The 26,425-nt window shown below is 38.9% G+C and overlaps 1 protein-coding gene across 2 annotated transcripts in view; it reads right to left on the minus strand.

Moving 5' to 3' along the window:
- The window catches only part of CCSER1 (coiled-coil serine rich protein 1), a 615,589-nt gene that overhangs the window by 111,401 nt on the left and 477,763 nt on the right, over window positions 1–26,425 (minus strand). Inside the window, exon 8 of one of the 2 annotated variants that reach the window (XM_060187733.1) lies at window positions 9,420–9,503. The exons of the other annotated variant lie outside the window; for it this stretch is intronic. Coding sequence (XP_060043716.1) covers window positions 9,420–9,503 — 84 coding nt within the window. The remainder of the gene's footprint in view (window positions 1–9,419; window positions 9,504–26,425) is intronic. 2 annotated transcript variants of the gene reach the window in all.

Genomic DNA, 26,425 nt, shown 5'->3' on the forward strand with positions numbered 1-26,425 from the left:
AGAAGATAACCTCTTGGTAAGTCTCTCTCAACCGAGGTGAGCATAAGGGGGGAAACTCAGACTTGGTTCTTTCCTTCTTAACTCTCAGGCCCACAGTAACTCCAGTACTTCCCTCCATTAACCACAAGCCACATGGCGGCAGATTCACTTATTCAAAGTCACCTTCTGATTACAGAAGAACACACCTTATCACACACTTCATCACACACCTCAGACCCCAGACAAGAGAAATTCCAAACTATATGGCTTTTGATATTCATCTTCTTTCTGTCTCACCCTATGGGTTTAACCCCTATGCTTCTCTCAAATACCTTTGGATAATTAAGTTGCTTGTGTCATGGAGAATAACTGTCTTGTATCTCATCAATTCCTGTCATACCAGCCCCCTACCTTAGGGGCATGCTGACTGTTAAGAAACCTGTAATTTCTGTCATATTTCAACAATAATTACCTCCATTGCTTTTCTATTTAACTCATGTCAATTTTGCTAATAAACGGACTCTAGGATTCTGGGATTCTAGGACTCAGATTCTAGGCACGCTAAGAGTTCCCTGGTGTCTTTTACTTCGTGTCACCCCTGTCGTGAGTGAGAAAGAACCATCTCGTTACCTTTCCCCTGGAGGCCACCCTGCCAGAGAAAGAGAGAGACACCCCAAAATCCACACAAATTTATTTTACATTTTTGATAAAGTAATAGGTGCCCAAGTTAGAGGAGAGACTCTACATTTATAAAATGGCTACCAGTACTATTAGGGCAATTCAATTTCACTCTGCAAAGTCACAGCACTGATTCATGATTGTTTTTATTTGTAAGTTGCCTTCTGTTCCTTGAAACTTTTTTTGCATCAGTCCACAAATGTGCTACCAATGTGCCTTTTCAATTTCTGATATCATATGTGACACACATTTCACCCACCACATGTAACCATTTATAAGATTTCTGAATCAATTTATAAGATTAATAATCATTTACACAAGAATATCTATCCACTCTACTCCCCAAAGACAAGGCTACCTTTCTCCATCAGTGTTTCTGATACATTTCTCACATTTTTGTTCAGCACATGAAGGTAACAGCCAGTATCCCACAGTTTCATGCTGGCAATGGAATTACACAGCAATCTCTCTCTCCCTCTCTACCTCCCCTTCTCTCAATTTCTCTCTATTCTATAAAAGAAAATAGAAAAAAGGGAAAATTTTTTTTCTAGAGATGGTGAATTCCTACAGCCTACACAGAGCCACGTTAATAACCCCACATGCAATAAGAAGAGAAAAAAAAACTAAAGAGGAAAGAGAGAAATCACATAGCCCTCTTCAACATGACCTTCATTAAATAGCTAAGAAAATAATCTCAAAGTTTTTCAAAAGTAAGAAAACACTTTCTGTTTTATATTATCATACTGTATGAAGCTAAGCTTAACTTAAAGATTAAAAAACAAACAGACAAAACCTCTTCTTATCATTTCTGAAATTGAATGGAAGTAGGCCAGTAATATTCTAAGTTTTGTAACAAAAGCAACCTCAGGGTTTACAGAGCAAAACAAAATGAAATAAAACAAAATGATGACTAATTAATATCCTTGACATTTATGAGTTGTTACCAGCCAACAAGAGTAGATTCTACAGTACCTGGGCAATTTGTTGGTTGAATTTTCAAAACTTTGAAAAATCCTGAGAAGGAAAGACAAAGGACAGACCACACTAAGTGCCACAGAACTGCCATGACACAAATGATTAACAACAAAATGCCAGGTATACCGAGTACAGTAGAATTAAAACATCAAAAATACTTCCTGGAATTCAAAGACTGCTTTGAGTATGTGAGCTTTGCCATAGTATAAAAGTCTAGTTATTGTTGAGAATTAGACTAATGGTTGAGACTAGTAGTGGAAGTAATATCAGCTGAAGACAAAATAGTTCAGCCCTAAGAGAATCATGTATATGATAAGTTTGAGAAACTTGAAGGGCAGCTCCCTCAAGCAGAAGAAATCAGAACAATATAGGGGCTTCAGGAAAAGGAATCTTCTGTGATTTGATGAAAGATTCACACTGATTGAAAAGAACTTCTAAATAACACTATAAATTAAGAACGGAAATTAATGTCACCTCTTAACGTAAACTATGGAAAAAAATGTCATGTGTAGAACCTGAATCTAAACAGTTGTAGAGATGTCCCACAAAGAAAAACAAACCTGGTAACTAAAATAATGTTCTTAGATATGGTGGCTATCTCAGCCAGGTAAAGCAATGATATTACTAGATTTGGTAGTTTACAAAGTAGCAGTGAACAGGCCAGGCACATGGACTGAATGCACCTGTTACCACATTCAGGGGCCTAGGTTCAAGACCCCGCTCCCCACCTGCAGGGGAGAAGCTTCTCAAGAGGTGAAGCAGGTCTGCAGGTGTCTGTCTCTCTACCTCCCACTCCCCACTAATTTCTCCTTTGTCATATCAAATAAAATGTAGAGGAACAAGGAAAGGAAATGGCAACCAAGAGCTGTGGATTTGTCTTGCCAGCATCAAGTACCAGTGATCTGGTGGCAAAATAAATTTAAAAATTAATTAATTAGTTAGTTAATTAACTATTTTTAAAGCAGTGATACATTTTCTTACAATTTTCAAGAAATTCAAGATCATGGAACCAGCAAGCAGCAATGGCTTTTGCTCTATGTCTGAGCATAGAGACACTTGCAAGGACACTAAGTCTGCCAGTTCAGGACTCTATCCTCATGACTGCTTTTAATCTTAATTACTTCCTGAAAGCACTCTCTCCAAGTACACATTGTGTCTTCAAAATACGAAGACGTGGGAAGCACAGTTCAATCCCTAGCAGTCTCTAGATCTAAAGGTAAATATATATTCACATATTTAGAGCCATCGTCATCAATGCCCATCCTGGAAAATACCTGGGAAAGCCATAAAAGAATCAGAAGAGAGGGGGTCAGGCAATAGCACAGCGGGTTAAGTGCACAGGGCACAAAGTACAAGAACTGGCATAGGGATGCTGGTTAAAGACCCCAGCTCCTCACCTTCAGTGGGGGGGTCGCTTCGCAGGCAGTGAAGCAAGTCTGTAGATGTCTATCTTTCTCTCTCCCTCTCAGTCTTCCCCTCCTCTATCCATTTCTCTCTGTCCTATCCAACAACAACAACATCAATGGCAACAGTAACAATAACAATGAGTGCAACAAAATGGGAACAATGTCTTCTAGGAGCAGTGGATTCATGGTGGTACAGGCATTGAGCCCCAACAATAACCCTGGAGGCAAAAAAATAAAGAAAAAGAAAAAGAATTAAAAGAGAATAGATTCAGAAAGGCAAAAGGTAACAGTGATGACTAATAAAGCTTATATTCCACATAGCTCATATATCTAAGTCCCCTCTAGGGAGGGGTTTGCAAACAAGTATTCTCCAAAGAGAAGAGTGCATCTCCTCATCATACTAACTGAAATCAGTGAAAGTCCTTAGCACAGTCAGCAAATTCATCTAAGTTCTTGAGAAGAGAAAAAAAGAGGAAAGTAAAATTATTTTAAAAGATCTCAATTGGCAAGAGAGTGATATTAGATTTGAGAGGATTAAAGTCAAGTGCTGTTTAGTATATTCCACATTTTTTTTTAATAAAAACATACTTTGTAGCCCAGTAAAAATTAAATTTATTGTCAGTATTTTAAAAAGTGATATTTACAGAGACTAGGAGGTAGCTTTCTCAATATGGTGATTTTATCAGCCCTTTTCCTTTCTGAAGCCCTAGGTTCATGTCCCAGTACCACCTGGGAGTATCTCAGCCCCAGAGTGTGAGGAAAGGCCTACTGTCTGGGAAATCCAGGCCATTAAATCCATGAGAGTCTGAGAAGGTTGACCCCAAGCCCCCTCCTCACAGGAGGGGCAGTAGACAGGTCCCCACTTGACCCCATGGCTGGTGATGGTGTTTTCCAGACTGGGAACTTTCCTGCACATACTTCCTTGTTCCTTTTGAACATAGGTCATAAGTTACCATATATGGCTAACTGAAACCCACCACAAATATCTGGGTCTTGATTACCTACCCCCTTCCCCCCTGCTCTGAGGTGCTCGCAATTCACCTTTAGAGAGAAGCCTGTGTGTCATGGTGAGCTCATGACCAGACCTTATTTGTAACTTCCCAGTAATCAACAAACACCTGATAGGTCAAGACTTAAGCCTGCATTGTGTGTATGGCTTAATGATTACGTTAACCTTTTTCCTAGCCCTTGGGTATATCTACCTGCTTGTACTCCTGAATAAACAAGTTGTCTCTCTGAAGCTTCTCCCGGAGGAAGTCATGATTCCTCTCCGCACACTTGCCTTTATCAGCAGGGTCCCCAGGACCCCCAGGTTGGCCCGTCTCCCTGCCTCTACCATGGTCGCTGGCCAATGCACAGAGGAGAACTGGCCCCCACACCAGAGGAAGCTGCACAGATGGTGAGTCTCTTCCTCTCAGTCACTATCTCTCTACCTGAACTACAAAGAATGAAAATACAAGCCTTGTGTGTACAAGGTCCTCGTCCAGTCAGATAGGCAAGACCAGTCTTTCCCTGCAGAAGTGGCACTGTGTATGTACAAGGTCCCAGTCCAGTCAGATAGGCAAGACCAGCCTTTGCCTGCAGTAGGGGAAATAAGGCTTTGTGGGAGTGGATGGCCTGTGTTTGAACCAGTTCCTGGCTGGTCACATCCCAAACTTTTGCTTTATACTTATTTTCTCCAGAGAGCTGTCCCACAGTAAATACAACTCCAGAGAACCAAATATTCTAATATTTAACATTAAGACATTTTATATTATTTAATAGTGATTTAATCATGACTAACAAGATTGTAAGATTACAGAGGTACAATCTCACATAGTTCCCATTACCAGAGTTCCATGTCCCATCCCCTCCATTGGAAGCTTCTCGTTCTTTATCCCTCTGGGAGTATGAACTCAAATTATTTTGGGGGTGCAGAAGGTGGAAGGTCTTTGATCATTTATTTCTGTTTTAAGCAAACTCAAGTTATATATATTTCAGGTATAATAACTTTGAACTTCTTGAAATTGTTCCCACTTGAACAAACCACTTATTTTCTTTTTTTTTTAAAGAGAGCAGGACAGGCAGATTTATGGAATGTACTCATGTTCACCATGCTGTTAATAATGCAAATAATTTGCCCAGCATCATCAATAAATAATCTGAAATCAAAATTATTGTTTCAGTTACTTAGTATATTCATGCTTTGTAAAATCTATCATGCTAAGACTGAAGGAAGATGAATTGAGAATCACTCTATCATAGAGAATGATAATGCTGAAATATGAGTTTAAGGCTTGATTAAAAAAACTGTGTTCAAAATTTCATTTGCTTATATTAAATAGGTATAAGTACACACAATATAATAGCACACATGCTATGGAATACATTCGATTCCTTTCTCATTCATATTGAAGTTCTAACCGCAAGGGAATGGACTCTCTTGAGTGTTGCTTGTGTTAGATGAGGTCATGAAGGTGAGGCCCTCGTGATGTGATTAGTCCCTTTAAAAGAGAGTCACAGGAGATCTAGCATGCCTGTCTCCTCTCAATGAATATGCTGAGTACAAGCCAAATGAACACATGACTAGAAGACTCTGTCTGCAAACAGGAAGACTAATTGGCAACAGAACCCAAATTCCCAGGCTCCAGTTCATGGGATTTTGCAATGGACATCTCAGAGTTCGACTTAATGCCATGCAAAGAGCTATGCAAATAATAATTACAGGATATGGTATACAGCCATCCTCCCCCCCACCTTGATTGAGGAAATGCTGATTTATAAGCTGCCACAGTTATTGAGTACCAGGGGAAAAGAATACTAGAACCTAATTTTCTGTGGAATCAAGGTGGTTGCCTAGTCTTCAGACTTTTACTACATTTCCATGCTCCAACTTACATTTAATGAATTCTTTTTCTACCCCCCCATCAGGATTGTCAGTGCATGCATAATGAGTCCACCAATCCCCATTCCCATTTTTTTCCTATCTTTTTATTTGGCAGAGACAGAGAGAAACTGAGTGAAGTTGGGCAAGAGAAGGTGAGACAAGTGACACCCACAGCTCTGTGTGACAAGTTGAATGGAGTTCCTCACACACATGTTGTTCTACTAAATGTATCCCCACTTGGTCTTTCTCTTAGTCCTTTTTAACAGTATGTTTCCTTCCTCAAATTCTTAAATCATCACTAAAGTATCACTCTTTCATTACGATTCTCTTTAGTAAAATTAACTACCTCCAAAAGACAGCATTGTTTTTCTTTAAGTATTAAAGGTGATTATGCGAACTATGCAACATAAAAATTAAAATGCTGCTTGCTTGTTATTGGAGAAATATTGAGACGCTGCCCAATCAATTTGTGTAATTCAAAAGAAAAAAGAAAAAACATCAAACACATGCCTTTTTTTTTTTTTATGGAAACTAGTAGACAGACAAGACATTTAGACATTTTCTTCATAGTGGTTGCTGGGACTTCAGTGATGAGCCTGGTGTGTGTGTGTGTGTGTGTGTGTGTGAGAGAGAGAGAGAGAGAGAGAGAGAGAGAGAGAGAGAGAGAGGCTGATACCACAGCACCAAAGCTTCCCTAAATGCAGCCAGGGCCAGGTTTGAATCTAGACTGTACACACTATAAAGCAGACACCCACTAAGGTGAGCCATCTTGTTGAGGTCTGTTTTGGAAGCAAGGTCTCTGTGTTACTTTAATTCTGGCTATCATGACATTAGATCTGGAAGTAATCATCTTTCTCATTTCATTCACTGAATGAAAATTCATTTCATTTCTTATATATACTAAGCTTTAAACAGGATCACAACTAATGTTGAAGGGGGAAATAAATAATTATTTCTGAGCTAATTATCCAAAATAAGGATTCTCTGGCAAAGTTAATTGGAAGACTGAAATACTACAATGGATAATCCATGCATCTTTTAAAATATATCTACACAAGTTTTTCTGTGTAACTCAGATGTTCTTACATATCATATAAATACAATATGATTATATAATATACACGTACAGACTTCTATCAAATATAGAAATTCCTTGTATTTCAATGGGCCTAGACCTCTAATAGGTCCCTCCCTCCACTATCAGTGGTCACTTCCATCAGGAACATTATCATAAGCCCTCTTGTGGGCCTCTCCAGGACCTTGCCCTCACTATAGAGTAGCAATTTTAGTAACTGCTGGGTCATCCTACTCTGCCACTCAAGAAAGACTGTTCCTGAAATGAGTGCAGCCTAGAATGTTCCCATATATGACCATGGACTGTGAGTTCAGACTGACCCCCCTGACTCAGAGACTATACAGGCTCCTGTGTTAAATATGAACACATATGGGTCTTGGGTCAGTTTGACATGGTAAAAAGTTAATTGTATTTATATTTTTTCTTAAGTTTAGGAGATACTCTCTGCCCTGATCCAGCTTTCTAGTCCTATTCTCAATTATGATATCATCTACCCAGAATATATTTTTGTCCACCTTCATGACAGACATCAAGCTCACACAAAAATCACTAATGTCATGGGCCCCTAGGAATATAACTAAAATAGACTTCCTACCTTCTTTTCATACTAAAATCCCTAGTCTCATCTGCTCTATCCCTACTATTTGGTTCCTGTTAAACATTGTGTCCTGCCTCATAACTTACTGCCTTTCAGACACCAAGTTGAAGACACAACATCCTGATTTCCCTGGGCAGATGACCTCACCTATGTGTAACGAAACCTCCCCTCTCCAGAGCCCTGCCTCTCTAGGGAAAGATAGGAACAGGTTGGGGGTACTGATCCACCTGCCAACACACATGTCCAGCAGAGAAGCAATTGAAGAAGCCAGACCTTTCACCTTATGCACCTCATTTTGGTCCATACTCCCAGAGTGGGAGAAATGTTAGAGGAAGATGACCATATCGCTGTGAACTCCAACTCCACCAGGACCCAGAGAGAGAAGAGGAAAAGGGGAAGGACATTTGGATGTAGTAACAGGTGTAGGTATGAAAGGAAGAGAAAGCAGGTCTACAAAAAATGGGCAAAAATATATATGATAGTAAACCCATTGCAGTTTCCAGTGGAAGGAATGGGGACACAGAACTTTGATGGTGAGAAAGGTGTGGAATTATATCCCTGTTATCTTATAACTTTTTAAATCAATATTAAATAACTAATAAAAAGAAAAATGCATGCTTTGTATGTAACAAAATTATATATTATAAATGGATCATTTAATTATTTATCCAGTGCTGTTAACAATGAAATGATATAAGACAAGCTCCTCTTATAAAATCATATAAGTCCTAGTTTATAGTTTCTCTCAAACCACAACCACAGACTCATGGGACCAATTCTTAGCATCAACCCAATCATAAAAAGCGGGTCTAAATAAAGGTCATGTTATAGCAGAAACATGATTGTCAAGAGCCAATAAAATATGCTCTCTTATGTCTGCTCTCTCACTAATGTTCAGAGTTTTCAAAGGTTTGATGGTCTATAAAGTCTGCTTTGTCCTCATCTTGGACTCAACCATCACCTACTACATCACTGCTAATGTGGTCCAATCTGATGTCATCATAAAGAATATGATCCAGTAGGATACAAATCCTATTGACCTTGATAATGAGTCATGGTTCCTTACACTGCAGAATGGCTCCACTGTACTGGTATTAAGCACTCTTGAATTAAACTCTATTCTCATCCCTTTTATTTTCTTTCTTAATTTTGAGAGCTGTCACTTTTAAAATTCAAAACATTCATTACCCACATATAAATTGTAAATGCCTATTTAGAAAAACAATGTCCACTGCTAATCTTGTTACTTATTAAATGTATTTTTACTTTATTAAATATTTTACTATATTTTCTTTTATATCAAGTAAGAGAATACTCTGGACACATTAATTATACTTCATATGTTTTTTCACATTACTTGGGATTATATATTGTCTATATTAGCAAACAAGCCAATTAGGTCACCACATTTGGTAGTATTATAGAAATAAAGTAGAATCTGTCTTTGTTTGCAAGACTATCATGTATTTTACTGCACTGTAGATAATCATATCTATGGATATGGTTGTATGAAGTTAAGACATGCACTTTATAAAAATGAAATATTATCTCAACCTTAGTGAGTTGTGATAGAATCGTTCTGAAATGTCTGCTCCTGGCGCAGAGACCCTTTTCTGCAGCAAGATAAAGTCCAACAGACATTATAAAAAGTCTATCCTTCACCTTGTCAAAGAGCTCCTGTTTTCATTAGTGTAGGATTACAAACTTGATAGCTAATCAGATCAGTTCACTGGCAGTGTATAAATAATTAACAACATTAGTATCATAAAGCTGTTGTCAGGTTTATAGCAAATAACCTTGCAAGAAAGCTGCTCTGGTGAGTTAAGTCTGGTGACCACTTACCAACTCTTCCTGAAGTTGGGAAATGAGCTCATCCCTCTCTTTCAGCTGCAGCTTCAGTACAGAGCATTCATCTTTCATTAGCTCCTATGGAAACATCAAAGAGACAGCATAATAGGCTTAACCCTTTCACTTGGCTCTCCATAGATAAGGACAATAAACTTCACACAGTGGGAGATGATTGTATCTGACTAATGAAACTGAAAATTCCACAATGGTTGATAGTTTCCCACCAAATATTCTAAGTCATAAAATAAACAAGGTGATGCTTCCAGAGATGTCATTACACCATGTACACAAAGGTGCATCTATGTATACACACACACAGATACACCTGTCTTTTTTCTGTCAGTTATTTAATACTACTCATTTAGTAATTTTGTTGCTGAAGACAGAAACCAACAAATCATTTTAAATTTGTCCCCTCCACTCTGGTGCATACATATATGATAGAATAAAAACAAAATAAAACTGTACTCTAAGAGATATACTTTACCTACTATTTTTCCATATATAATTAAGTACTAAAACCCAAAGCCATATTGGTCTTTAAGGAATTATTCTTTTGCCTGTAATATCTCCAACATTTGTCCCTTTTATTCAAGCATCGGACATCTAGAGCCTCTACTATTCAGTGAGAATAACACTCAGACACAAACAATTTAGACTCTTTTCCTTTTTTTAAATCAATTTTTAAAAATTGTTATTATAATTATTTATTGGTTAGAGATATACAGAAATTAGAGAAGGTAGGGGGAGATAGAGAGGGAAACAGAGAGACACCTGCAGCACTGCTTTACACTTGCAAAGCTTTCCTCCTGTATGTGGGGGCCAAGGGCTTAAACCCAGGTCCTTGTGCATTATAACATCTGTGGTCAACCAGATGTGACACCATCCGGCCCCTAGACCTACTTCCTAAGTGTGAACACATAATTAAAACTGCACATTGAACATACACTTCATATTGTTTTGTAAACATTCACCTGAGCATCCTCTTACTCATTCCAAAATCTCTAATTTCTCTTTGTCTGATTTCCTAAATCAATAACCTACAAATCATACTATACTCTCAGTTCTTACTTACTGCAAACTAAATCGTGTAATGTCTATGACCTTTATATTTTTCTAACTCTTCATTGATTTACTACCAGTATTCACTGAGACATGCGTGATTTCCTGCAGTTGCTTCTAAACTGATATTCTTTCTTATTTTCCCTATCTGCCAGAGCTATGTTTCTAAACAGGAATTAAGGTGTGTAGATATAGAGCTCCCAGTAGAGTCCATTTCCTGCTGTACATGAGACCCCTGGTTTGATGCACCAATACATATGGATCACCTTGCTTATCAGTGAAAGAGAAATCCATGGGAGTATGGATCGACCTGTCAATGCCCATGTTCAGTGGGGAAGCAATTACAGAAGCCAGACCTTCAACCTTCTGCATCCCACAATGACCTTGGGTCCATACTTCCAGAAGGTTAAAAAATAGTAAAGCTATCAGGGGAGAGGATGGGATACAGAGTTTTGGTGGTAGGAAATGTGTGGACTTGTACTCCTCTTATCCTATGGTTTAGTTAATGTTTCCTTTTTATAAATAAAAAATTTTAAAAAAGAGAACTCCATGGGTAGTACAACAGTGCAATGGTGGTTCACAACATAACCATCTCTCTCCCTCCCCCTTTCCCTCCCCCTCCCACTCTCCCTCTCCCTCTCCCTCTTCCTCTCCCTCTTCCTCTCCCTTCTCCCTCTCTCTCTCTCTTTCCTAAAGAAAAAAAAATTGGGCCTAGGAGACCACTCACCAATAGTGTTCATGTAAAGAGCCCTGGGTTCAGTTCTCAGCACCACATAAGATAGATAGGAATGAATTAATTATATTTCTTCCTAATTTAACAGTGAATCATCTATTATAGGAGAAAAAAGTAAATTTTTTTTGTGTGTAGCATGCAGAAGATATCATTAAGATATCTTCTTAGCCTTTGCTTATTTCTGCAGTGAAATGCTCAACCACTAAGCTATACCCTCTCCAGCCATTGCCTATTTCTGAAGCTTCAGCTTTTCGTTCCCAACCTCTTACAATTTTTCCTCTCTCCTACAGAAGAGAAAAGTCAGTTGTTTCTCATCTCTTTGCATTACCCATCAGAGTGCATCACCTTGAATTTTACCCATTGCACTGCTCTGTCCCCCAAACGTTCCCCTGCTTTAAGACCCATTCAAGCACTGATCCTTCTTCCACTGAAGAGAATTCCCTTGTCAAATGAGGTTTATGTGGTCCCTTAGCATCACATCTATATTATACATCATCTTACTCAATACTACTTACCGCAAGTCATTTCCACATTTCTGTATTTTAACTCTCTCTCTCTCTCTCTCTCTCTCTCTCTCTATATATATATATATATATATATATATATATATATATATAATTTTATTTATTTTCCAGTAGTTTTCTGCTGGATTCATTAGGTTTTTCTCTGTATACTATCATATCATTTGCAAAGAGTGAGAGTTTGACTTCTTCCCTCCCAATCTGTATTCCTTTGATTCCTTTCTCTTGCCTGATTACTGTGGCAAGAACTTCCAATACTATATTGATGAGTAATGGTGATAATGGACAGCTTTGTCTAGTCCCTGCTCTGAGGGGGAATGCTTTCATCTTCTGTCCCTTGAATATGAATATGAATGACATTGGCTGTAGGTTTGTTGACTCCACTATCTTGAGGAATTTTCCATCTATTCCCATTTCTTGTAGTGTTTTGAGCATGAATGGGTGTTGGATTTTGTCAAAGGCTTTCTCTGCATCTATTGAGATAATAATGTAGTTTCTTATTTTGTTTTTATTGATGTGATGAATGACACTGACTGACTTACATATATTGAACCAGCTTTGGATTCCTGGGCTAAATCCCACTTGGTCATGATGGACAATCTTTTTGATATACTGTTGTATTTGGTTGGCTAGGATCTTCTTCAATATTTTAGCATCTATGTTCATCAGAGATATTGGTCGGTAGTATTCCTTTTTTGTTGTGTGCCTATCTGCTTTTGGTATCAGGGTGATAATTGGCTTCATAGAAGGTGGAAGGGAGTGTTCCTCTTTCTTTGACCTTTTGGGAGAGCTTTGAAAGTGTAGGTATTAACTGGTTTCTGAAGGTTTTGTAGAATTTGTCTGTAAAGCCATCTGGTCCTGAACTTTTGTTGTTTGGAAGATTCTTAATATAACTGTTTCAATTTCTTTGCCTGTGATTGGTCCACTTCGGTTCTGTAGTTCTTCCTGGTTCAGTTTTGAAAGGTTATATGTTTCTAGGAATTCTTCCATTTCTTCCAGATTTGCTAGCTTGTTGGCATATAGTTGTTCATAGAATGTTAAGTCCTCCTGATTGACTGATCCTTTGAGCATTTAGTGTCCATCCCTATCTTTTTAATTTTATTGGTTTTAAGGTCTATCGAGTCAAATATGAGAATAGCTATTCCCACACTTTTTTTGTGGTCCATTTGCTTGCATGTTAATTTTCCATCTTTTCACTTTGAGTCTGTGTTCGTCTTGTTGAATTAGGTGGGATTCCTGCAGACAGCATATGGCTGGGTTGTGTTTTCTGATCCATCTTCATACTTTATAACTTCTAATAGATGTATTCAGACCATTGACATTTATTGGTATTATAGATTGAAGATATTTTAATTCCATTATTGTAGATTTTAGAGTGTTCTGATATATGGCATATTTATGGTGATCTGATTGTTTATAGGAGACCTTTCTGAACTTCTTGCAGGGCAGGCTTGGTGATAGTTGATTCCTTTAACTCTTGCTTGTCTGAGAAGGGTGTTATGCCTCCATCTAGTCTGAATGATAATCTATCAGGATACAGTAGTCTTCCTGAAAGCCTTTCACATTGAGCACTCAAAATAAATCTTGCCATTCCCTTCTGGCCTTTAGTGTTTGTGAGGAGAAATCTGGTGCTAATCAGATTTTCCTCTGTAGGTGACTCTGTTTTTCTTTTTCAGCCTTCCTTACTTTATCCTTATTACTTTTCATTCTAAATATGATGTGTCTTGGCGTGTTTAAGTCTCAGTTATTTCTATTTGGGACCCTTGGGCTTCTTGAACCTTTATGTCTTTTATGTTGTCTAGAGTAGAGAAGTTCTCGGCTATTATGTCCTGTAGAATGTTTTCTTCACCTCCCTCTATTTCTTCCTCTGGCTAGTCAATAATGCATATATTACATCTTTTGAAGTCATCCCACATGTATATGTTCTTGTTTTCAGTCTCTTTTAATATCTTCTTGAGACCTCTTACTACTTTCTTAGTTTTCTCTAATTCATACTCGATCATGCTAATTCTATTTTCTGCCACATTTATTATAGTCTCTCTCCCCTCTGTTGTTTTATGTAGCTCAGCTATTTTGTTACCCTGTTCTTAAACTGTATCATCTTGTTCAGCTAGTTGTGCTCTTATCTCAGCTATTTCAGCTTTCAACTCTCTAAGTACCTTGAGACAATTAGTGCTTTCTTTCAGAGTCTCCTTGTTGTTTCTGTATTTCTGATGACAATTCTTTCAAACTTGTTCCTCACTCCTGTGACTAATTCCTAAATTAATTCTTTGATGTTGACTTCATTCTTTTTTTTAAAAAAATTTATTTATAAAAAGGAAAGACTGACAAAACCATAGGAAAATATGGGTACAACTCCACACAATTCCACCACCAGAACTCTGTATCCCATCCCCTCCCCTGATAGCTTTCCTATTCTTGATCCCTCTGGGAGTATGGACACAGGGGTTGACTTCATTTGTACATGCTTCTACTTTTGGGGGGGCTTTTAGCTAGGCTTTTGTTCTGATTCATTTCTCCAATGTTTCTTCTTGGCTTAACCATTGTATATAGTGTGTTATGAGGTTCCTCTCTCTGCACTTTTCAGTTTACTAATCACTCTTGCCTGGAGTGACTTGTTTCTAAGTAAGGTTAAAGAGTTCACATTTGGGAGTTGGGTGGTAGCACAGTGGGTTAAGTGCACATGGTGCAAAGTGCAAGGACTAGCATAAGAATCCCAGTTCAAGCCGCTTCACAGGCGGTGAAGCAGATCTGCAGGTGTCTATCTTTCTGTCCCCCTCTCTGTCTTCCCCTCCTCTCTTCATTTCTCTCTGTCCTATCCAATGCCAGCAACAATAAAACAATAAGAGCAACAAAAGGGAATAAATATTTTTTTTTAAAAAAAGAATTCACAGCTGTGGAAATTGACAGTTATTTCAATGTTATTTCAATACCTGAGTTGAAGCACAGTGGCTTTTAAAGCCTCTTTTGTTCTTTTTCTTCCCTTATAATAATTTTATAGAAGTTCCTCATATCTCCTTCCATGTTGAAAACCAGTTAGCTAAGGGGTGCTAATTGTCTCTATCTGATCTTTTTTCTTTTGTAGATTTATTTTTTTCCTGAACCACATGTTATCACAAATACACGTTATAGTCATCATCCTTACATATTTATGTCTCTAGATTGAAAACATGATGTGCTATGATTTCAACTGCATAAAGCTTTAGCTTTCTCCACAAAGCAAAACAAAAATTGAGCAGATTAAGAGGCAAACCAGGGTTCTAAAGTGAAATTAGTGTTACTTTAACTAGCTCTGTGCTAATTCTGCACACAACATTCTGCCAAGTGTGTCCTAGAATTGTTCAAGTGTAGTGAATACTGATAATACTGAGAGACACTTTTATGAGCCTTGATCTAAGAGTCAGTGTAATTCAAAGGCTCTGCTTTCCTGTGTTAAGATGCTTAGAATCATTTGCATAATGCTAGGGTGAATATTGCCACGGGTATGTGTAAGAATGGAAAATGAGGCTTGAGGTAACTAAGCTTTCTTTATAAAAACATTCATAATAAATGATTTTGTAAAATGGCTTCTGATGCCATATAATAAGCATGTACTATGAATCATTCCCAAAATGAATGTAAAGAACATGTCAACACCCATCTCAATTTCAGTTGTAAGGTGTTAAGTGTCTCAGGAATAACTGAAAGTGGACTGGGGAGACAGTGTAGTGACTATACATAAGACACTCATGCCTCAGGCTTTGAGGCACCAAGTTCACTCCTGGCACCACCATAAGCCAGAGCTGTACAGTGCTCTGGTCTTTCTCTGTATCTTTCTATAGTTCTCTTTCAATAAAATAAAATAAATTATATAAAGTTAGCATATATTTTGGAAACCAAGTTTCTTTATATTTCCTACTGTAAACCTATAAGTCACCTTGAAAATGATCTCATTATGCAACTAGAAACACATTCAAAAATCAAATAATCTCTAGCTCACAAAGCTCTGTATAATGCCTCAGACATAATTATGAACATTATGGTTGGCTCCTAATTGCAGAAACACAAATTTGATATTGAGTCATAGTGACTATTTATAGACTTCTGGTCTTCTCTCTGGAGGATTTTATTACTTAGAAGAGCTTTCCTCATTCTTGGAAGTTAAAAGGTCAAAAATTTTAAAAGATGAAGGAAATGGGTAAGTCTGTCAGTGCAAGTAAGCATGGTCTGTTCTGAACAAGTAAAGAAACAGAAGGTTGAAAGAGAACTAAAGCAGGGGAGAACAACAAGGGAAAGAGTGGGAAACTTAATAAATATAATACCCTGTGGAACACAGTCTGGAGAACTCTCAGACACTAGAAATGCACCTATTCTATGACATGGCATTTACTTTCATGGGAATCTTAGCAAAGAAAAGGAAAACATTCTTCCAAATACATCTATGTACCACTAACCTCACAGCAGCACAATTCATAGCAGCCCAAATATGGGAGCAACTCAGGTCCCCAACAACAAATGAATGGCTGAAAAAGTGGTGGTACATAAACACAATGGAATGCTGTTCATCATTGAAAACGACTGTAGGTATCTCTCTGTCTCTTTCCCTCTCTATCTCCCCGTCTTTCAATTTCTCTCTGTCTCTTTCCAATAATAATTAGCTAATTAAGTAATAAATGATAATAAAATAAAAATATCAATTTCAAAGATCCTGATTTATAAGGATGCTTTAACATTTTCATTTCTATGGAACCCAGTTTTGTTGTTGTTGTTGAAGTTTCAATGTATTTATGTTTTATTTTTCTTTTCTTTTTATTTTAATAATATTTATTTATAAAAAGAAAACACTGACAAGAACCAGAGGATAAGAGGGTACAACTCCACACAGTTCCTACCACCAGATTTCCATATCCCATTCCCTCCTGATAGCTTTCCTATTCTTTATCCTTCAGGGAATATGGACACAGGGTCATTATGGGGTACAGAAGGTGGAAGGTCTGGCTTCTGTAACTGCTTCCCTGCTGAACATGGGCGCTGATAGGTTGATGCATACTCCCAGCTTGTTTCTCTCTTTCCCTAGTGGGGCGGGGCTCTGGGGAAGCTGGGCTCCAGGACCCACTGGTGGGGTTATCTGTCCAGGGAAGTCCAGTTGGCATCACAGTAGCATCTGGGACCTGGTGGCTGAAAGAAGAGTTAATATATAAATCCAAAAAAAAAAAAATGTTGAGTAATCATTAACCTAAAGGCAGCATTATTGCAGATGAAGATTTTGGGGTCTGTTTTATAGATAGTTAGTAGGCCTATTTTAGAGCTCGTTTGGAGGTTCTAGCATGGGAGCACAGCTACTCATATACCCTCAGCCAAAGACCGGTCTGTCTCCATTAGGGGAAGGCCTTCCTCTTCAATTAAGTGCACAGCTTTGGGAGGGAAGCACATGGAATGGTGAGGGAAGAAGGGGACACCCGCCTAGCCAGCCAGATCAGCGGAATCAACCCTGGAGATCAATGGGGTGACATATGTTGCAGCCAGATCTCACATCCAATAGTAGGCTTATTTTAGGTATATTACAAAGTACCCATGACTATATTAGTTTTTTTTTTTTTTTTAGGCTGACATCTGATATGTAGGTGGATCCAAGTTAGTTATTTTCTGGGGATATGATGTCATGGCTGTAAAAGGACCAGAAAGCTGGATCAGGGAAGAGAGTAGCTCCCAAATATGGGAAAGGTCTATAAATACTGTTGACCATAAATCCCATTGATTTGATCTGATCTGGGGCCCATATTCAGCTTAGGAGTCTATGTGACCTCTGCATCCCTGTAGATCTGAGCTCACATTCTGTGGTCATGAATAGAAATGTTCCAACTGCCCCAATTTCAGAACCCATCTTCCTCAGGGGGAAGATGAGTCTGTTGTCCAGCCTCCCTGTGTGTTGTATGCTTTACACTGGGTAGTTCTCCCCCGCCAAGAGAATTGGATCAGTCCAGTTAGTTTCGCTGGCCACTTGGCCCCACCCCAAGGAACCCCCTGAGAGTTCCAGAGTTGGAGAGTTGCAGAGTTACAGAGTAAGAGAGAGTGCTTGCGCCGCCGCAAAGAGACAGCAGAGTTCTGTTTGGTGATTAGTTTGGTTTAGTTTATGAATCGTTGTTCCTGAATAAAGAAATACAGCTTCTCTGCCCAGCCGTTGTCTCTGCGTCTCTGTTACCCGCCTGTGAAGCCAGCCCGGCCAGCTGGAGCCGTCCGAATTTTAACAACATCTGTGGAGGATGGAACATTTTCTACTGTTGTTAATCCACGTTGAGGGCCAGGTCCTATGGGGACCCATGGAAGGATCTATTGTGTTGTTCCTGATAGAGATGTCCAGTAACAATGGAAAGAGAGGATTTATTCGAGGTCTAGGCCCATCTTGTCTGTTTGGGAATCTCAAGACTCCCTGATTAGGGCCCCAGCTGATGGGGTGGCCTGATAGTGACTAAAGAGTCATCATTAAAGTATGCCAGTCTCTTATCCTTATTCAGCTTTTGTAGTCCTTACTTTGATAAGGTTAGCTTTGGAGTGAGGGAAGTGTAATAGGACGTAGGAGAGTTGGTTATATACTTCTAGGTAGACACTATTTCATTAGGAACTTTATGGTGTCTTTTTAGGTCTTTCTACTTGCTTGCTGCATATACTGACTCACTGTAGAATATTGTGCATTTTTACTTTCAGGTATATATTTTGCCCTAAATTATGGATACATGTGAACATACGCTCTATCTCATGGGACCTGGTCTATATCTAGGTTTGGGGACTTTGTTAGGAATTGAACCACCTGAAATCGAATTAGAGAATCCTATGAAAGGAAAGGTCTCACCCGAGTAATGAGGCTGAAGGGATGACATTCCATGCCTGACGTCTGTGGACACAGTCTGAAGTGAAGCTTGCTAAGGTAGTACTTATTGTGTTGATTAGGTTAAGATCAGCAGATGCAATCTCATTTGGTATGAATTGAGAGAAGCATGCAAAAAAAGTGAGCCCCATGCTAGAGGTTCCAGGACTGGGGGAAATATAGATTTTATAGAGGAAGTGGGCGGTTCTTGCTATCTTAGGGTTTAAGAAGGAGATAGTTGTTGCTGTAATCAAATTAATTGGCATTTGGGTTAACCTTGAAAATCTCTTTGTTAGGATTTGTTGTATCATACACAACAATTTAAGTCAATTTATGTAATTTATGTCCTTTTACATTATTTGTATATAGCTGTGTATTGTAGAATAATACCTCTGGTTGCTTCTGTTCTCCCTGGTCTAAGCTTTTTAGAGAGTTACCATTTAAAAATCTGAACTCCTCTATTCCAGTAAAAATGAAATGGGAACTCTGGGGTAAGGGCAAAGAAAAGCATGGGCCTGGAAGAAAGAAGTCACAGAGTTACACACACACACACACATACACACACACTAGGGTTATTATTGGGGCTGAGTTCCTATATACTCCACTACTCCTGGCAGCCTTTTTTTTTTTTAAGATGGAGACAAAGAGAGGGAGAGGGAGCAAAAGGGAGAGGGGGGAGGGAGGGGGAGGGGAGAGATTGAGAGGCACTTCTCTGCTACTCAGGGAGCATTTTCCCCAACAGATGCTCCCATATGCTGGCAGGGGACTGGGACCCAGGCCCTCAGGAATTATAAAATGTCATTAAACAGTATGAACCATCTCCAGTCTTCCCAGAATTACGTTATTTTGGTTTTTATTGAACCAAAACAGACCATTATAAAACTACCAGTGCACTTAATTTATTTTTCAATTTTTTATTTGATAGGACAAAGACGAATTGAGAGGGGAAAGGGAAATAGAAAGGGAGAGAAAGAGAGAGAAAGAGAAAGAGAGAAAGAGAAAGAGAGACAGAGAGAGAGAGAGATGGAGAGAGAGAGAGAGAGAGAGGCAGTACTGATTCACTGTTCATGAAGCAGGGACTGAAGGCTTAAACCCAGGGCACTGATGATGGTAACATGTGCCTTCAATCTGGTATGCCACTTACCAGTCTCCTGGTACTGTACTGATATAAGACACTTGATATTTGACTGGACAGAGTTAGCCAGTGGAGTTTGCACAGTAGAGGCTACCTAGTCCTGTGGTCACCTTTCTCATTACCAGAGTAAATATCCAGCCTTGCTGAAGTTTTCTCCACTATTTTTTAATGTGATGTATAATTATGTGTGGTTGTTAGGCATCCTACAAGTGCAGCCTACCTATCCCTCCCCTTCATAAACATGCATGATTGTTTCCTGGAAAACTCCTGAAAATGTATAGACTATAACATCACCCTGACAGAACTCTGTGTAAAACCAGATCCCTACTTTCTCTTCTAAGTTGATAATCCCTTCATTTCTATATAGAACATTTATTCCATATAGAATCTCTCATATTTGTGTGTGTGCAATTAGACTCTATCTTGATTATTTATTGAACAGAATGGTTCATTTCTAAGATAAGTTTGGACTTTGTGCATAAAACAATGAAATACTGAAAGATAATTACAACATGGGTCAAACAAAAGGAAACCAATGATAATAAATCAAGACTCTTAAGTTGTGTTCATTAATATCTTAACAAAGTTTGCTACACTGCTATATTTCTAGAAATAGTTGAAAACATTCCTTGCTGAGAAATTTGCAAAAAAAAAAAAAAAAAAAGTGAATGTGACTATGGGTTTGTCATCTGCAAATGTTAATGTCCTCCCTTGCATTAAGAAAAACAGTCACTCCTAGGTAGAAGTTGAAAAACAAGATCAGAAGAGAAAATACTAAGCAGAAGTTGGACTGGAGTTGGTGTACTGCACCAAAGTAAAAGACTCTAGGATGGGAGTCGGGGGAAAGATTCAGGTCCTGGAACATTATGGCAGAGGACCTAGTGGGGGTTGTATTGTTATGTGGAAAAGTTGGAATGTTATACCTGTGCAAATTATTATATTTACTGTCGACTGTAAAACATAAATCCCCCAATAAAGGAATTAAAAAAAAAAGAAAAACAGTGAGTGGCATAACTTTTCTAATGCACTCATCATGATTATATTCTCCATACAGTGGGCTAACAGCATGCTAACCTATCATCTCTATAAAAATATTTAATCAATGTTTTCATATTTCTACTCTGTTGCTTCCTGTAAATGAGTTATTTGATTTTAAATTAAAACTTAAAACCAAACATTGTTCATTAATTTTCTAAAGTCTTTTTTAGAATCATAATTATTTTTTTGGTAGAAGAAAAAGCTAAATTTCTTAATGTCACAGAATGAGTCAGTAACTATAAGTTTCCTGATCTAAGCCCATGGGTAATATCAAAACCTAATTATGAACTCTACTTAAGATTTAAATATCCTTATAAACTTAACCATGACCTTGTCAACAGAGAAAGTGAACATGTAAGTCAAATATGGATTTACACCATCTTCACTGGACATGTTAACCACAAGATTTTGGTCGGGGGGGGGGGAGAAATTTCCTCAGGAAACTTTTCTCTAGGAGCCTGGCAGTGGTGCACTTGTTTAAGTGCAAGACACTACAGTGCACAAGAAGACAGGTTCAAGCTCCTGGTCCTCACCTGAAGGGGGAAAAGCTGCACAAGTAGTGAAACAGGGCATACTAGGTTGGAAGCACATGTTACCATCAGCAATGCCCTGGGTTTAAGCCTGAAGTCCCTGCTTCATGAGCAGTGAATCAATACCACATCTCTCTTCCCCTCTTTCTATTTTCCTTTCCCCTCTCAATTCCTCTTTATCCTATCAAATAAAAAATTGGGAAATAATAAGCAAACTGATAAACTTGAGTCCAGGATGCATTACACCTGCTAAGTGCACGAGTTACCATGCACAAGGGCCCAATTTAAGTCCCCAGTTCTCATCTGTTGGGGAGAGAAACTTCAGAAGCATCAGAGCAGAGATACAGGTATCTCTCTCTATTTCTACCTATCTCTTACCCACTATCAAAGAGAAAAAAAAAAAGAAAAAAAGGTCAATAGGAACAGATAACGCTGATAGCAAAAGCAACAGGATGGGTGAATGAAATTTGAAATGCTCTACTGACCACTAAGGGACACACAGAGATGCAAGTGCAGCTGTGGGGATGCTAGCCAAATCAGCATAAGCACAGAGTTCTGGAAGGGAGAAGGGCAGAGGGGCAAAGTTGTTTCGCTTACAGTCATGAATAATGGAACTCTGCTTGAGTCTGGTTCAGAAGATTGGAAAATTGAGTATAAGAACAAAAACAAAACACAATGATTACAGATTATAAGCACATAGTGTTTCAGGTGTTTCTCGCTCAGTCTCTCCATTTCTATCTCCCCCTCCCCTTTTGATTTCTGGACATCTCTAGCCAATAAATTAATAAAAAATAAAATAGTAATAGTAATTTGTGAAGCAGGTACACTTCTGAATGGTCACTTACATCGTGAATGCCTACATACTATGATAAAGTGTATTGTTTAAATCCCAAAACAAAACAACGGTTTAAGATTCTGTGATTTAAATTGAAGACTAATATGAAGTTTCAGATTATCATTAGGAGTCATCACCCACTGGACAAGAAAATGGACAAATCAAACATCACTTTCATGTTACTTTTTTTAAAGATAGAAGCAGACCAACAGCGTGTGTGTGAGACAGACAGACAGACAGACACACACACACATACACACACACACACACACACACACACACACACACACACACACACACACACACACACACACACCACAGCATGGAAGCTTCCTTCAATGTAGTAGGAGCCAGGCTTGAATCTGGTTTGCAAACATCTGTCTATATTTGTATATACTTACTTGCCTTTTTTCCCCCTTTTTTCATGGTCCCATCTTCTCTTCCTTTCTAAGTCACACCTATACCTGTTACTACATCCAGTGTCCCTCCTATTTTCCTTTTCTCTCTCCAGGTCCTGACAGAGTTGCCATTAAGAACCTTCTGGTTATCTTCCCCCATCATTTCTCCTCCTCTGGGAGTACAGACCAAAATATTTTATGGGGTGCAGAAGGTGAGCGTTCTAGTTTCTGTAATTGCTTCTCTGCTGGACATGGGCATTGACAGATGGATCGATACCCCCATCCTGTTTCTATATATATCTATATCTATCTATCTATCTATCTATCTATCTATCTATCTATCTAGATATAAATATGTTTCTCTATATATCTTTCTCTCTCCCTCTCTCTTTCTCTCTCTCTCCATATATATATATATATATATATCTGTGTGATGAGGCTCCAAAGAGGTGAGGTTCCAGGACATACATACATACATAAATAAATAAATATTTAAAGACCATGACTAACAAGTGGGCCAAAATGCAGCTTAAAAGCACTATAAATAGCAGGGCTTAATCAAACAAATCTGAGGTTTTGACCTCCAGACTCTTGGAACACAGAAACTTTCTCCTTAACTTGTCAATAGCTACTAACATCTGTGAACAAAGAAACAGCCTTTCTCTGCCCCAAAGAGCTGAGTCACACAGAAAATCCTGGGGTCCAGTACCTTGGCTCTCCATGCTGGTCTCCTGAATCTTGCCACAGTGGTCTTTATCTGCCTTCCTCTCACTGTCAGTTAAATTTTCCAATTACATTCTTGCAATGTGTATTTTCCTCAATATGCTGGCGTTTAGTCACAGACCATTGATCTGAGCTGTCCTGAAACCTCTCTGTCCAGGTGGAAGTCAGCACATTGACAACCAAACTGTATGTTTATAGCTTAGAAGAGACCCTGAGTTATAGACAGGAGACTGTGGTCCTGCCAACACTCTGATCTCAGACTCCCAGATTCCAGAGTTGGAACACAAAGAAATTCCCATTGTGGACAAGGCTGTTTGTGAAGCTTTTATACAGCAGTTCTGGGGGAATTATATACAGAATCTTAAGACTCAAATGCTGTGCCTTCTAACATGAGAATATCTTAAGTATTTGAGCTGATAAATGATTGTTCAATAGCAATCATTTATCAAAAGCAAATGAACAAACAGAAAGGAAGAAAGGATGGGACAATGAATACTATATCCTTTAGTTTCCAATCTCCCCAAATGCTGCTCAATCCCTATATTCCTCCCCCTCTCCCTCCTCTCCCTCTAACCCTCTTTTCCCTCTCTGTCTTCTCCCTCCTCTTCTTTCCCTCCTTCTCTTCTCTCTCTCCTCCATCCCTCTTTCTCCCCCATCCTTTCTCCCCTCCCTCCCCTTCCAACTCCTTCTCCCTCCCCCTCCCCCTCATATCTCCACCTGCATCATCTCTGGACTGGGTGCCTGCATGATTCCACCAGATACTCCCAATGGCGATTATTTTATCTTTCAGGTAAATGGTGACAAATAAAGAGATAGGTAGAAAATGGGGGGGGGGTAAAAAAAAACACTGCCCTTTTTGTGAAGCTGTCCTGCATGTGCTCCCATGTGATATGTGATGGTCAGGGGCTAAAGCCTGGCCCTCTAGCAGGACACCATCTGCACTCTACAAGGGTTGCCACCTCCTGGCCACCCCTATTCTTCATGCTTTACCTATTCTAGTTTCTCTCCATAACTGGAGTAGTCAAGAGCAGATTTTTTTTTAATAGGGAATAATGAGAACAATTTCACATAAATATCCCCACCACCTCCATACACCCCCAAGAGGAAGAAAACTGAATGTTTACTACTAAATAACAAGCAGGGAAAAGAGTGGGCCCTTTGACTTGTTTTGACACTGAGTATGCTTCACACACACAGGAAAGCATTAAGTACTTTGTTAATTAAGCTCCAGATACACAGGACTGCTTATTTAAAAATGTGTCGTGGTAAATCTGCTAAACCATTAAGACTACAAAGAAAACCAACAGCAACCTGTGAAGCTGCACAACTTATTAGAGAATTTTAAATGGCACTGGGACAAGATTTAGAATGCAGTCTTGAACAGGTGAGTGGCACCACAGTTCTGTTGATAACTGTCACAGTTATTTTGCTTGAACAGAGACACTGTGGTTATAATTCATGAGTTTTTTTTTTATCCTGAACTTGTCATATTGAGAGATTTGCACTTTAATGGTATTATGCTATCTTGAAAGGAATAGAGCTTTCTGTTCCCTTCGATTATGAATCAAAATATGATTTCTGCTATTCTGTCATGACTTTAATTTTGTCCCGCTGGGCAATGTCTAACAGCCTTAGAAGAGAGGCAGGCAGGTCGTAAGAGTAGAACATAGCTAACAGAAAGGGAAGAGGCAAAGAGACACTTAGGACATTGATAGCAAGCACATGGGCAGTAAACTAGGCAGGGAGGAATGAGGACTTTCACTAATTCAGCTGGGAGGCACTGCAGTCACCTATTCGTTCCTCCTCCTCAAGTCACTCTTCTAGGTCTCTGACATTCACAACCATTCTTTTTCATCTTTCTAGTCTATTTGTTTTTCTTCTTTCTTCCCCCCTTTCACTCTTCTTTTCTATTTTTTTAAAATGTATATTTATTTCCCAGAACCAAGGACTCATGCATGCAGTTTCACTGTCCCCAGGCCACTTTTCCATCCAGGTAGAGAGACAGAGAGAGGAAGAATACCGCTACACAGGAGCTTCCCCTGTTGTTAGGGTACCCCCTACCCCTGTAATGCTAAGACTAGGACCCAAACCCTATGAGTGGCAAGAGGTACTCCACCTTGTGAGCTCACCCCCTGTTACTGACTAAAGAGGTTATCAGCCCAGACATGTATAATGAACATGTGCATTCTAAAGATTTTCATAACCTTGTCTGTCTAGTGTGATTATAGTGTAATGTTGTCTTCAGGCGCAAGATGCTTGATGTTATCTGGGGTGATGGGGAAATGACAGATTTTCTAGGAGTTTTCAGACTTAGCTAAATAAGAAATCACCAGTGGCAGGAGGAAATGTGATTTGTTTACTAATATCCAGGATACAAGTACAGAGCAAAGTTCTCGCTGGTGATTGTATTTTCACTGTTTGTTCTGTAGTCTTTATTTCCTGATAGGCACTAGATGTCAAATTTTACTTTATGCACTTTTAAAAAAATATTAGTGATTTAATAATGATTAATGGGTATAATTACAAGCCAACCGAAATATAACTGTAAGGTAACAAGGATATAATTCTACACAATCCCCACCACCAGGATGCTGTATCCCATCCCCTCCATTAGAAACTTCCACATTCTTTATCCCTCTGGGAGGATGGACCAAAATTCTTTATAGGGTGCAGAAGGTGGGAGGTCTGGCTTCTGTTATTGTTTCTCCATTATACATGGACATTTGCAGGTTAATTGATACCACCAGCCTATTTCCCAAGTGGGGTAGGGCTCCAGAGAGGTGAGGTTCCAGGGCACACTGGTGAGGTCGTCTGGCTAGGGAAGTCATGATGGGGTCATGGTAACATCTGTAGCTTGGTAGCTGAAAAGTAACAAGATCTAAAGCAGGACAAATAGTTTGATATATAGGAACTCAAAAGTAGGAAGAGAGCAGATGAAACTAGGAATCTTCATGGGAAGAAGTTAAGAGTTTTATTTTAAGTATGTTCCAAGGGGCCCATAACTTTAGTAATGGTTGCCTAAGCCTGACAGTTAATATGCAGGTGAACTAGAAATATTGCCTGGGAAGATGATATCAGAGTTGAGAATAGAACTAGGAAGCTGGAGACCTAAGTGGTGATTTCCTCTCTATATACCTCTTGAAATTGAAGCCAGATCCCCACCCCTTAACAGCTCTGCTTC

Source organism: Erinaceus europaeus, chromosome 3, assembly GCF_950295315.1.
Source record: "Erinaceus europaeus chromosome 3, mEriEur2.1, whole genome shotgun sequence".
NCBI classification, from domain to species: domain Eukaryota; kingdom Metazoa; phylum Chordata; class Mammalia; order Eulipotyphla; family Erinaceidae; genus Erinaceus; species Erinaceus europaeus.